The 14,659-nt window shown below is 42.1% G+C and overlaps 1 protein-coding gene across 1 annotated transcript in view; it reads right to left on the bottom strand.

Annotated features, from left to right (window-relative positions):
- LOC119411497 (chloride channel protein 2) overlaps window positions 1-14,659 on the bottom strand; it is a 479,672-nt gene that overhangs the window by 177,419 nt on the left and 287,594 nt on the right. Inside the window, exons 13-18 of the mRNA XM_037678447.1 lie at window positions 9,916-9,993; window positions 6,509-6,532; window positions 5,038-5,061; window positions 3,926-4,004; window positions 3,300-3,425; window positions 2,235-2,319 (exon numbers count right to left, since the gene is read on the bottom strand). Coding sequence (XP_037534375.1) covers window positions 2,235-2,319; window positions 3,300-3,425; window positions 3,926-4,004; window positions 5,038-5,061; window positions 6,509-6,532; window positions 9,916-9,993 — 416 coding nt within the window. The remainder of the gene's footprint in view (window positions 1-2,234; window positions 2,320-3,299; window positions 3,426-3,925; window positions 4,005-5,037; window positions 5,062-6,508; window positions 6,533-9,915; window positions 9,994-14,659) is intronic.

The raw sequence follows: 14,659 nt of genomic DNA, 5'->3' as shown, positions 1-14,659 counted from the left end.
CCACTAGAGGGTTGGAGGGTGAAGCGTTTCAGTGTAAAATGCTGCTCAGTTGCTGTTCATTTCTTAAGTAAGACTGGAAACTGTTAAGAGTTAACAACATATTTTTTTGAAAACATGGCTAAAACTACATTTGATATCTTTGATATCTTTTGCACTGTTTTGCACTACAAGAAAGAAGCCTAATACTTGATTTGTTTATTATTTAAAAACTCTCTGGACCTAGTAGTGGAATTTTCTTAATTCAAAATATATGATGGCAAAAGGACACCCTATGCTTTTTTTTTTTAGCAAGTTTTATACCAAAAACATATCGCAATATATATCATTATCGCAACCTTCCCCAATACATATCGTGATATGAATTTTATGCCATATCGCACATTCCTACTCGGTACTTATAAAATCGACTGATTGAGATGTTGTATTGTTTTTTTTGTTTGTTGGTTTGTTTTTAGGGCTAATGTCAATTAATTTTGATGGCCATCTTGTACTGGACAGACTACAAAGGTTATTCAGTTTTATGTACATTTAATGACTACTTGCTGAGAGTTTTGTTTAAACCTGTCCAGTGAGTCATGAGATACTTTGCTAAAAGACAACCAGTGTTGACTCCAACGTTCATCCATCCATTTTCTTTACCCACTTTTTCCTTTTTGGGTCATGGGGTTTGCTGGTGCACATGTCAAGCAGTTACTGTGCGAGGGGCAGGGGACACCCTGGACAGGTCTCCAACGGTTAATGCCAAAGTTTGAATGATCTCCCCCAATGAGTAGCACTCAGTGAATGTGTTGTAAATGACCCTTAGCTACTACCATACCAAATTTTAGCTTAATATCTGTAAATTTGACTGAAATATGGCATTCATTGGGTTTTCAAAGTGAGTAGGCTTTAGTGGACATTTGAATTTTTAGGTAAATAATTGTAGAAGTACATCCAACGATTATTTCCTGAAAGTTTCAATAAACTTCCATCAAGTGTTTTTTTTCTCTTTTCTTCTTCTTTTGGCTGCTCCCTTCTTCAGGGGTCACCACAGCGAACTAAGTCGCACAAAGACTTGGCAGTTATTTTTACGCCGGATGTCCTTCCTGACGCAACCACAGACCACCGAGCTACCAGAGCCCTCTGTGTGGAGCAGAGAGCTGCTATCTAGGACACCCAGAGGAGCAGATGGTGGGGGTTAAGGGCCTTGCTCAAGGGCCCAGAGTGGGACGAATGAGGGTGGGGGCAGGTGTGGGTGCTTCACCTACGCCACCCACATTTTTTATGTTGTCGGTACCGGGGCTTGAACCGGCAATCTTCTGATCACAGGCCCACCTTCTCTAACCTCTGTGCCACCACTCTCATCAAGTGTCTTATGAGATATTTTGTGAACCAACTGTTGAGTCCAGAAAGTTAATGACAAAATGTTAAACTAAGATCTTGCACAATCTGTTGCTCAGACAATGCGTTGGGGATCAACCTCAGCTACCACCATGCCAAACATTAGGTTATCAAACTGACTGAGTTATGGGCATTTTTTTTAGGTTAGTGGGCTGCAGCAGCCATGATAACTCAGACTGACATTAAAGGTTAATCAGTTGTTGATGTTCTTCTAATAATTACTTTCTTCAAGTCTGAATACAATTCATCCAGTGGCTATGCAGAATTTCACAAAAGACACATGTGCTCACACAACATGTACGTTTACATTTTGGGGTTAGAAGATAAAATTAAAATAAAATAAAAAAAGCTAAAAACAACTGATCTTCTCCTGAGTAGCATGTATTATACACAAGTCTGAGCTTTCATCTGGAAAAAAAAAGATGGATGGGAAGATGAAGAGGAGAGCACACCTCATGTTTCCAGCAGCTCGTGGTTCCATTCAAAGCTGGGAAAAAGCCCTGGAGCTAGATGAGGATAAAACAAGGAGTCTCTCAGAGCACCTGCAGCTGCTGGAGAAGGTTGAATTATCCATGTTAGGAGGCTCACGCAGGCCACCCTGAGGTAACACCACCACACGCTACAGAGAGAGGAGCTGCAGGATAAAAACCTGAGCTATGATAAATATGTCATACACAGTCCAGTGGGCACAAATATTTGTTTTCACATAAAACAATTCATAAATGGCTTCCAAACTTTAAATGAAGTGCTAAAATCGGTGTTGAACACTTGTGTGCAGAGAGATGGTGTTTGACCCCCTCCCTCTTGCAGGCCTTCTGGATTCTAACTGCAAGATTGTCAGAATAAAAACTCACCCTATGACGGCGAAGGCAGGAAGCTCCTGGAGGTCAAAGGGGAAGTCGAGCCGGAAACGAGTTTTAAAAAGAGCTGTGATGGTCTCTGAGGAAAAGAAAAAATTACAACCAAGTTAAAAAGAGAACCACACTGGAAAATCAAATAATGTGATTTAAGTGAGAGTGAACTGGGAAAGATTTACTGGAAATCATGTTTTTTATAATTTTAACACAAAGTTTAAAAAAATAAAAATAAACTAATGACCTATTTCTTGAAGGAATGCATATCACATTATATAATGTGTTAAAATGCATTCAAATTTATGTTAAAAAATTGATTCTGTTTGCTTATTTGAATGGAGAACCATGAAATATTTGTAAACTTAGATCAAATCACTCCTAATTTTTTTTATTTATTTATTTTTTTTTTTTTTACAATGTTAGCCGTAAATATTTTAGTCTGTCCTCAGAGGACTTATGATTTGATCCAGGAACTCACTTTGTTGCTCGTCTCTGAACGTCCTCTAACCATTGTTTATGTCTCTCCAAGTAAAGTCACTCGACTTGTACACAATTTCTAAGACTGACTTTAATATACATACAATAATAAAAATGACTTTTTATCAATACATATAAATAGTTGTTAGGAGCCAAGACATGATTTGCCTTGACTGCAGCAATGGAAATACAGTTTAATATTTTTCTGTCAGTTCTGTATACACCCATGTCTTTGTCTTTGTTCACTGCCTCAATGTCATCTTTTAGGCCTTGGTCAACCAAAGACAAAATCAAATGGTACAATTCAGCAATTCAGTGTGTTTGGAAAAAATAAAAAAAACTATTCCATTTAGAAGATATTATGCAGGGCAGACTGTTAATAAAAAGGAAAAAAATAATGCAGGCTCAAGAACAAATCCCTGAGGGACTCCACTATTAACATTTTGCCTATGACTTTGCACTTTTAATACTCTGTTTCCTATTTCTACAAATAAATAAGCCAACAATTCTATATTTCTAGGGTTTATATTTTAATTTGGCATGTGGCAAAGAATACCAGGAGATAATTTGGCATCATGACCACATTACCTTCGTCTCTGTTCCAAACAGCCAGCACTCGGAAGATGAAGGCACTGAAAGTAGCTGCAAAGAAACCTCTCCAGTAGTTCCTCACAGCAAAGAACGTGGATGTTACTTCTATGCTGAACAACACTCCTGGAACACAGAAGCAGCACATGACAGAGCCACTGGAACTGACCAGAACAGAATCCTGGGAGTCACATCTTGACAGGCAAGATCCAGCATCATAATAAACAATATTGTTTTTTAAAGTATATGCTTATAGTTACACATGGATGTTAGTTAACTAGTATCTGCAATGCTGACAGTTTGGAGAGTCAAAGCTCCTTCAGCTTCTCTCACCAGCTCAGAACAAGTGAGGGGGCATTGAGAAGTAACTGGTTGGAGCTCAACAGAAGATGTGTCATGTGTGAGATGTGTTCTGCTGCAGACCAAGACTCTAAATTTAAACATGTGATGACACAACATACACCAAAAAAACTCATAATCTCACCTCTGTAGGGTCCCCTCTAATTTAGATAAGGCACAAACAAACAGGTTTAATTTCTCCGTTCTTCTGCTGCTTTGCAGAGATAAGCAAACTAAAGGAAGAATAAAACCAACAATAACATATTTAGGTTTTTTTGGAAACTGACCTCCGATTGGAGCAGCAAAACAGCAGCCCACTCCCACCGCACAGGCTGCTGCCAGCATCTCGATGTTCCTTGACTCATTCTGAAACACAAACATGGTGACAGGTCAGCAAGTCTGCAAATGCCTTCTTTAAGAAAGTCAAAGGCCTGGAATTTTTTAAAAACCACACATCACTTACAGCCAATCATCTTCTGGTGAGAATTCATGGAGTTGTTGCCACTTTGGGGAAGCCTTCTAAATTATGTTTGCAATACTACCAGACTTTGCAAGCCCTGTTACCACAAACTATGTTGAGTATGCCCGTATTGTTATGTTGAGTATGATTCTCAGCTACTACCATTTTAACAAAAACAAGCTACTTTTGAGCTGAGTGATTCTGACCAGAGTTTATAGACTTGACAGTTAATGACAAAGTTTTAAACAAAGGTGTCATGCACTCAGGGGATATGTTGTGAATGTCTCAGCGACTGTCACACCACATTTTAGCTCAGCTTTGGCCATTTTTATGTTGGCTAATACCAGTTAGCTGGTGGCCATCTTGAACTGGAGTGACTCTAACATCAGTCAGCTTTAGATGTACAGCCAATGAGAACTGTGAGAGTTTCAATAAAATATGCCAGACCTGCACATAAATTACAGACAATGATGAAGCTCAAACTCATATGGGACTATTTTAAGTTTTAGTTATCCGAACTTTAACATTTCTGAACTAACAGTTTCATTACTCATTGTGGGGGAAATGGTCATGACTGGGGGCAGGTTTGGTTTGAGCTAAATTTATCAATAAACTCATAGGTAAGCTTACAAAATAGCTCAAAATATTGGGCTCCAATACGATTCATAGAGCATGGCATTGTACTTATGAGACATGACAATAAAAACAAAAAATTAAAACAAATAATTAAAAAACAAACCCCAAAATGGCTAAAATAGTATTTAGCAGTTGGAATTAATTTTATGCTGAAGAAAAAACTAATAATCAGACCAGAAGAATAATGAAGACATGTCAAGACTGTAGCAGATTAAATCATGGTGCAGTTAAAGAAATAAAATGTTAGCTTCTGTTTTCACAAGATGAGGTGGGGTATAGTTTGGGGGGTCAAAGTTTACATACCTTCATATCCAGAACACTGAGGTCCTTCAAGCAGCATTGCAGTGGTAAAGAAAGGTTAGTGCATGTGTTAGTGCATGCTCTGTTTGCTGGCTTCTCCTGCTTTTGCTGCACTATTTCTGACAGACCAACATCCTTTTAGAGTAGGGGTGTCCACACTTTTTCATCATGGAGCTCCTTTTAAAATGACCAAGTCAAAGTGATCTACTTGCTACAAGGACCCGCTTACACAGAACAACCTCTGGAAACGTTAGTGTTTTTCAAATGTTTATTGGGGCTAATAAACAAAAAATGAGTGAGTTTATACAAAAACGCTGTAGTTACTATGTCAGTCGGGTTGCCAGATAAGAAATTATGAACTATAGTACTGTGGCTTTAAAATTACAGTATTTTTACCTAAACTGTCATGTGCTGAGTAAAAATATTCTAAGATGAGGTGTGTGTTGTGTTTGTTGAACATGTGTGCAGAAAAGGACGGGGTAAAGAAGACATTTAAAATGTATCTGGCAACCCTGATGCTGGCTCAATACATTCATTGTGCATGACAGTTACGTCCAAACTGGTGAATACACTAACGTCTCTTTGGAGCCTGGATTTTATTAGTTTTTCTCCTACATGCTGAAAAAGGGTGAGCAGCACAAAAACATTCTGCTCTGCCATTTATTATAACTGTTATTATTTATTATAACTTATTTATTATAAGTGTTATTTATTATAACTGTTATTATTTATTATAACTTTTGTTATTTATTATAACTGTTGTTATTTAATATAACTGTTGTTATTTATTATAACTGTTGTTAGTTCAGAAAAACCTTGGACTACAGCTGCCATACGTGCCACTTCACACAGAGAATTTTACACCACCGTGGGGGGGTGTTCCCTCAAAAACCTCCTCTCTGAGACCTGGATTCAGGAACCTTCAGTTTCAAAGAGAATGAGGCTGTTGTCTGTAAATGAACAGCCGAACGTTTCCCGTCATGTAAACAGAGCTTCAGTCTGGCTGCTCTGTCTGTCAGTGAAGTGACAAATTTCATAGATGGATGATAGACTGACGTCTAATTTTGTGATCTAACCATAACACCTTTGAAATTGACCTGTAGATTGCTCTGGACGTATTGGGCACCCCTGCTCTAAACGCCCACAGAAAGCAAATAAAGCTCATTCTGACCCAAATATTGCTGGACCTGAATATTCCATGTGGGGGAAACATCAACCAATTCATGAAACAACAGAAGATGATCAAACCACAAAATCAGTTTAGTCTTTTTTTTTAATCCATCTGGATATTAGAACAGGTATCCTGTGTGTGCACAATCTCTAGAATGACATTAAGTCCAAACAGATGAGGAAAAACATCTGTACAGAAGATGAAACTTCAACTTCTAGGATGGTGACTGATAACGCCTGAATTAGTTTGAAAAGATGATAGAAGTGGAAGGGAAGCATGCTGGGAAATGTTCAACTGAATTACCTTAATCCCTATAAGTGCAGGCTCCTTCGGTAGCACGGGAGTAAGAAACGGAGTTTAGCTTGACAAGCATTTAAGAACACTTCAAAATTATCTTCTATCTATACAACAACACACATCAACAGCACATCTAGGGGTGGGGGTGTATGTGTCGGGGTCTTATTTTTATTTATTTATTTATTTATTTATTATTATTTTTTTTTTTTTTCTCCTCTTCCTACCCACCTAGTTCCCTGACTGCCATTCCGGGGGTGGGGTCCGGGAGAAGGGCAGGCCGTCGGGTGTTGACCAGGACTATGTGGGGGTTCAGGGTCTGGGGGTTGCCATGGGCGGTGCTGGCGCTGTGCTCTCCCTGGGGTTGTTTGGACCCCCTGAGCTTGGCTCTTGGGTGCCATGGTTGGCCCGCTGGCCGGGGTGGCTGCCGGGGCCTGGTGGGCGGTCGGGTGGGGGTGCGTGCTTGGTTGTTGGCGGTGTGTGGGGGTGGTCGGTGGCGTGTCCTCTCCATGGTGGGGGGGTGTCCTGTCGGCGGGGCATGGCCTGGGCCGGGTCTGGGGTATTGGCTCTTCTCCGCTCAAGAATGAAAGGGTTTACCTCCTGGGTTTGGGCATGGGCTGCCCCCTGTAGAGGGCGGGTACATGTCTTGGACCTGGGGGGTATAGAGTGTGTATCGGGAATAAGAATGAAATGTATCGTTATTGTATGTCTTTGAGTGAATGAATGTGAGATTGAGGTTGGGATAGTCTGATTGTGTCTGTGTATGAATGGGTATTTGTTAGGCCGAGACTCGGACTGCCCCCTCTTTGATACAACTGGGGGTGCTTGGCATCGCGCCCCTATCGCGCGGCCCCCTGGTGGGGTGTGCCCTTGTCTGCTGGCGCGCTTGGGGCCCTTGGTATCGGGGGCTGGACGCTTGGGCGTGTGTCGGCTCGGCCTGGTGTCTGCCTGGTGGGGCTCGGGTCCTCTGGCCCTGTCAGGCCTTGGCCTGGGAGGTGTGAGTCCTCGGTGCCCGGGCCTCGGTGCCTGGACCTGGACCTACATCGGTGCGGCGGGTGCCGACGGAGGCCTATGAGTTTGTCGCTGTTGGCCCCGGGGGGTCACTGTATGTGGTTGCTGGTGGGGATCTTCCGGTTCTCCCCTGTGGTCCGTTCTGGGGGGTGGGTGAGTGGTTCGTCCTGTGTGGGTGGCTCTGGGGGCTCCGCGGTCGGGGTCCCTCCTGGGGTCTTGGGCTCTGGTCCCCCCTTTTTCGTCTGCCTCTGGTCTTGGGGGTCGGGTCTCTGCTGCTTCACAGTTACTAATAAATGTTCTATTAGAGAAGCCTTATACACTTATGCATGCTCACAACCACACACAAATAGAAGCAGGGATGCTTATGTAGGCTTTATATGTAGATATATAGATATGTATGTGAGTGTATATTCATGTGTATGTATGTATGTATGTATATAGGCGTAGGTATGGGTATATATATTTATGGAAACTTACTGCAAAGCCGTGAATATTTTAAGTTCTTTATACATATGTATTTTGTTGCTGTGTTTTGTCATGTTCTTTGCAGGTGAACAGACAGTGGCCGGGTGTTTTGACGTGTGCTCTATTTGTATATATGTCTTATATTTTGGAGTCTTTGTCTTTTCTTTCTTTCTATCCTATTAAAAAAAAAAAGAAAAAAAAGAAACGGAGTTTAGCTAGCAGAGAGCCAGTGATCAAGCTGTGCTTCATTTCAATTCAATTCACTTCATTCAATCAACTCACAGTTTTGAACAAATAATACAAACATGTAAAACATATTTTACAATTATATTCAGTCTAGTCCTCTTCAAATAATGACATTCTCCTCATGCTTGTTGAAGCTCCTGTCCCTGGGTTTTAAAGTGCAGCACTCGGGGGAAGAAAAGCTCCTTTTTTCCAGCCCACAGACTACATTAGCATAGTGTACTTATAAAACTGTAGAGAGGGCCAGATGCTGCTGCAGTGACACACACACACACACGCACATGCACTCACACACACACACAAACACACACACACACACACTGTAAAATACAGCACACTACAGGGAGAGAGGGTGACTATGTAATGAGAAGGAGAATTACACAGGAGTGATATAACTGAAGGTAGGCAGACTGACACATCAGAGACAAACAAGATGGAAAGCAGTGGAGGTGTGGAGACTGATTGAAAAAAAACAACAACTTTGGCATCATTTTGATGTTTTATATTTCTACAGATTTTTCATGAGCACAAATCTAATGCACTAGCATATAGGAGGAAACTTAGCTTCTTTAAAAACAAGATTGCAATGAGGAGGGTTTTTTTTCCCCACTATGGAGTGAGCTGTTTTGTAGAAATCAGTTTGTTTGGTGTCTCCTCAGACTGAAAAAGTCCTTTGGATGAAGAACGAAATGTCTCAGCAAAAAAAAGAAACCGTCCAGATGACCTGGCTGAACATTGTTGGATTTTTACCTGGATTACTGAGCATGAACTTTGGTGTTTGACTGCAACGAGGAGATTTTCCAACAACTTTCAATTTATAAACTTCTATTCAAACTTAAGGAAGTACAGTGGTGCTTGAAAGTTAGCAAACCCTTTATAATTTTTTTTATTTCTGCAAAAATATGACCTAAAACATCATCAGACACATGTCCTAAAAGTAGATAAAGAGAACCCAGTTAAACAAACGAGACTCAAATATTATACTTGGTGTTTAATTTTTGAGGGAAATGATCCAATATTACATATCTGTGACTGAGAAAAGTATGTGAACCTTTGCTTTCAGTATCTGGTGTGACCCCCCGTGCAGCAAGAACTGCAACTGGCCTGGACCTTTTAGCTATTCTTTAGTGATTTTAGCTTTTTTAGTTTTAAGCTACAATTCTGCTACTTTTTAAGCTACTTCTTACCTTTTAGCAACCGTTCTGCTGCTTTTATATTTTGGCTATAATTCTGCTCTTTTCAAATACAGTTACACTCATTTTAGCTTATTTGACTAATTTTAGCTTCAGCACCTGTTTTGCTATTATTAGCATCTGTTTTGCCAATTTTAGCATTAGCGTCTGTTCAGCTAATTGTAACCACTGTTCTGTTGCTGCTAGTTTTTCACTCATGTTCGACCCTTTTTAGCTTGTGTTGTGATCAGTTTAGTTTTAATTTTAACAATTTTCTTCACTCGTCAGTGAAAGATACCTTCAGATGAAACAAGGCAGATCTTGTGATCAACTCTTTTGCCCCCACTATGCAACACTATATAAATATTTAACTATAATATAACAAAGACATTTGTATTTAAAAAAAGTAAACCTAACACAGTTCAAGTTAAAAAGGAAAACAAATTGTAGCTCTCAGACTTGTTGGTGTCATCAAAAGGCAAAAGAAAAAGACAGATGAGTTGAAAACGAAAAACAAAGTCTCACCTCATAGATTCCTCCAAACAGAGACATGAACCTGCTAAGGAGAGCAGCACAAAGACTGGCGATGTGGACAAAAGGACCCTGACGAGAGGAGACATAAAATATATGAGACAGGTGCATTCACTTCAGGTTAAGCATCACTTTAACTTCTCATTTGTTGTGGGTCACATGTGACAGCATGCTGAAGCTCTTTAAAAACACATCAATAAGATGAAAGCCTGCAGAGTATCTTAAAATTCACAGGATGCAGTTCAAAGTGGAACTGATGAGATAAAAGTAGGAGTTAGAAGGGTGATGCACCATATGAAGTCAGGCCTGCACTGAATCAGAACTACAAGACTGTGCTGCAGTAATGCGCAACCACAAAACCCAAGGTGTGTGTGTGTGTGGGTGTGGGTGTACGTATTGTTTTCCTGTTGGTGCACCTTCAGGCAAAGCAATCTTTAGGGGGAAATTCTACTTAGCTGAATTGTTTGAAACTGCCTTAGATACAGCCTGCAGTGCGCCCACAGAGACCTGTCCAGAAGTTTTTACCATCTGATAACTCAGAGTTCTCACAAACCAAAAGAACAAGAATTTATGGTCTGTAGCTCTGAGGGTGAGGTTCTGCCTCAAGTGGAGGAATTCAAGTATTTCTGGGGTTTGTTCACGAGTGAGGGAAGAATGGAGCCTGAGATTTACAGATGGATCAGTGCAGCGTCTGCAGCATTGCGGACTCTGTGCCAGTCCATTGTGGTGAAGAGGGAGCTGAGCTGTAAGACAAAGCTCTTTGTTTACTGGTTGGTCTACGTTCCTACCCTCAACTATGGTCGTGAACTCTGGGTAGTGACTGAAAGAACTAGATCGTGGATACAGACGATTGAAATGGGTTTCCTCTGCAGGGTAGCTGGACTCTCCCTTATAGGGTGAGAAGTTTAGTTATCAGGAGAGACAGTGTAGAACCGCTGCTCCTCCACATCGAAAGGATCCAGTTCAGGTGGTTCGGGCATCTGGTAAGGATGCTTCCTGGATGACTCCCTAGGAAGGTTTTACAGGCATGGCCAACTGGGAGGAAACCCCAGTGAAGACCCAGGACATACTGGAGAGACTATGTCTCGCTGTTGGCCTGGGAACACCTTGAAGTCCTCCCAGAAGAGCTAGAAGAGGTGGCTGTGGAGAGAGATGTCTGGACCTCCCTGCTCAAGCTGCCCCCCCCCCCCCATCCCCCCGAGACCGGACTTAGGAGCAAGTGGAAGATCAGTGTTTCCCCTAGATAACTTGCCATAGCGGGGTGCTCATCTCATCCGGGATATTTGTCGACCAGGGACCCATGCATGTTAGACTGATTGGTGACTCTAAATTGTTCCTAGGTGAGAGTGAATGGTTGTTTGTCTTGTCTGTCTCTATGTGTCCGTGTGATGGACTGGAGACCTGTCCAGGGTGTCTCCCACCTCTCGCACAGTGATAGCTAGATATGGGCACCAGTGACCCCTGGATTGGCAGACCGGGGTTTGTTTGTTTGTCATTTTTATTCATTTCATATTTAAAACACAAAAACAATTTAGAAACCAAATGAAAAAAAAAAACGTAATAAAATGAAAGGTAGCAGAAGAAGAAAAAATCTTATCATATCTGCCCCTTGTTTAAAACAAAATCAATTAAAATAATTCAAATAATCATCTATAAGTAATATAACAAAATAAATAACTCATCACAATTTTACATATTTATATGTATCTTTCCAAAATTTTAATCTTAATCATTTTCTTAAATATAGGCATTGACTTTACTTTTTTTACATTGTTTTCCAAACTATTCCATATTCAATAGGGGTGGTGGTCCCCCTATTCAAAAAGGGGGGACAGTAGAGTGTGTTCCAACTACAGGGGGAATCACGCTCTTAAGCCTCCCTGGTAAGGTCTATTCAGGGGTTCTGGAGAGGAGGGTCCATCGGATAGTCGAACCTCGGATTCAAGAGGAGCAGTGCGGTTTTCGTCCTGGTCGTGGAACACTGGACCAGCTCTACACTTTCAGCAGGGTCCTGGAGGGTGCGTGGGAGTTTGCCCAACTGGTCTACATGTGCTTTGTGGACTTGGAGAAGGCGTTCGACCGCGTCCCTCGGGGAACCCTGTGGGGCGTACTCTGGGAGTATGGGGTACCAGGCCCTTTGATATGGGCTGTTAGGTCCCTGTATGACCAGTGTCAGAGCCTGGTCCTCATTGCCGGCAGTAAGTCAGGCTCGTTCCCGGTGAGAGTTGGACTCGCCAAGGTTGCCCTTTGTCACCGATTCTGTTCATAACTTTTATGGACAGAATTTCTAGACGCAGCCAAGGTGTTGAGGGGATCCATTTTGGTGGCCTTAGGATCGCATCTCTGCTTTTTTCAGATTATGTGGTCCTATTGGCTTCATCAGATTGTGATCTACAGCTTTCGCTGGAGCAGTTCGCAGTTGAGTACAACACAGCCGGGATGAAGATCTGTTCCTCCAAATCCGAGGCCATAGTCTTGAGCCGGAATAGGGTAGAGTGCCCTCTCTGGGTCAGGGAGGAGGTCCTGCCCCACGTGGAGGAGTTCAAGTATCTTGGGGTCTTGTTCACGAATGAGGGAAAAATGGAGCGTGAGATCGATAGGTGGATAGGTGCAGCGTTTGCAGTGAAGCGGGCGCTGTACAGGTCTGTCATGGTGAAGAGAGAGCCGAGTCAAAAGGCGAAGCTGTCAATTTACCGATCGATCTACGTTCCTACCCTCATCTATGGTCATGAGCTTTGGGTTGTGACCGAAAGAACGAGATCTCGAATACAAGCGGCCGAAATGAGTTTTCTCTGCAGGGTGTTTGGGCTTTCCCTTAGAGATAGGGTGAGAAGCTTGATCATCCGGGAGGGACTCAGATTAGAGCTGCTGCTTCTCCACGTCGAGAGGAGCCAGTTGAGGTGGATCGGGCATCTGGTTAGGATGCCTCCTGGACGCCTCCCTGGTGAGGTGTTCCGGACACGTCCCACCGGGAGGAGACCCAGAGGAAGACCCAGGAAACACTGGAGGGACTATGTTTCTCAGCTGGCCTGGGAACGCCTTGGAATTCCCACGGAGGAGCTGGCCCAAGTGGCTGGGGAAAGGGAAGTCTGGGCCTCCCTAGTTAAGCTGCTACCCCCGCGACCCGAATCCGGATAAGCGGAAGAAAATGGATGGATGGATGGACACCCATGACCCGTGAAGGAAGAAGTGGGTAAAGACAATGGATGGATGGATGGATGGATGGATGGATGGATGGATGGATGGATGGATGGATGGATGGATGGAATGAAACATGAACCACTGAACAAGTTATTATGAATCTGGCAGAAGGTAATTATCTTCAACTGTAGATCTACAATTCAATCTAGCTGCCACAACCAACTGACCTTAAAAATGCAAATAAAAAAAGGTGTCTCCCCTACCATATCCAAGGAGGGAACTCCACCCTGTCAACAGAATCGAGCACAACTACCAAATCCCCCCCCCCCCCCCAACCTTCTCTTGCTCCGCTACTTCTGGACGGGGAGCGGTGGAGATTGTAGCATCTAGCATTAGTACCACACAACAAGCGATTGTGTAATATAAACAGAACTCATGCTGTGTGTACATCTGCAATAGCTTTTATCTTTTACAAAGCTGTGTTTATTTACTATGAATTATTTTTCTTTCAGATTTAAAATAATATCTATTTCAATGGATTTGAATTTGATTTAATTTTGTTGTAAATGCAACGATAATACAAATATTCTGTTTTAAAAAGTAAATCACTGAAAGTATATCTACAAATGGATAACTTTAGGAGTCAATCCAATTCAAGTTGGCTGCCATAACTAATCAACATCGTCCAACACAAAAAGTGCTACAAGTCAGCCAGTATTACAGACACTGAACTAAGATTTGATTTGGTAGTAGCTTAAAGTCATTCACAAAACAGGAAAGGAGTGGACAATAAGCATTTCTTTAATGAAGACTAGGCCTTTAATTTACTTCATGTATGCACTGGTTCATGGCATGACACAGCAGATACAAAACGTTGGTTACGTACTGTAACCCCAGATTCTATGAGTATAAGCGTAGCCCTTTAAGGCTGTCGCTTGGTGGGTTTATCCCGTTATGCAGAGCATTAGCACTGAAAAATTTAGTCCACGCCCACCTGCTGTGTGGGCCCTACCCGGTCTGTATAAATTACGTTAAGAGCGGGAAATCGGCTCCCAAAATAGCTTTTTCTTCAGCCATTTAGGAGCCAGTGAGGCCCGACGCTTAAAGGGCTACGCTTATACTCATAGAATCTGGGGTTACAGTACGTAACCAACGTTCTATTTCGTATAAGCTTCGCCCTTTAAGGCTGTCGCTTGGTGGGTTAAGGGCGAAGCAGATGTGGTCCTCGCCTCACTGGGTCCATTTGAGCACCGTATGAAGCAGAAGCTTGCCCAAAAAACGTCTTGTCACTCAGCTCCCTATGTGCGTAATTACGCATTGCGTAATTATGTGAGTCATGCACAGACGCATGTTGTATAACTATGCGTTCATGGCTGAGCAGTATAGACAGATAAATAATAACAAATGACTGATTATTAATCAAATGAACTGATTGGTAACAATAGTCATGAACTGATTAGTGACAATAGAACCAAAATAACAGACACAACTTGTGACTGATAACATCTCACACTGTAAAGCATGCAGACAGATGTGAGCTTAAACAGAGTTCCATGAAAACAACAATATTCATTCTGTTAGAGCACTAAGGACAGAA

The sequence above is a fragment of the Nematolebias whitei genome, chromosome 6 (assembly GCF_014905685.2).
Source record: "Nematolebias whitei isolate Nwh7 chromosome 6, NemWhi1, whole genome shotgun sequence".
Taxonomy (NCBI): domain Eukaryota; kingdom Metazoa; phylum Chordata; class Actinopteri; order Cyprinodontiformes; family Rivulidae; genus Nematolebias; species Nematolebias whitei.
Note: the sequence above shows the minus strand (reverse complement) of the source record. Positions and strands in the feature narration are given on the sequence as shown.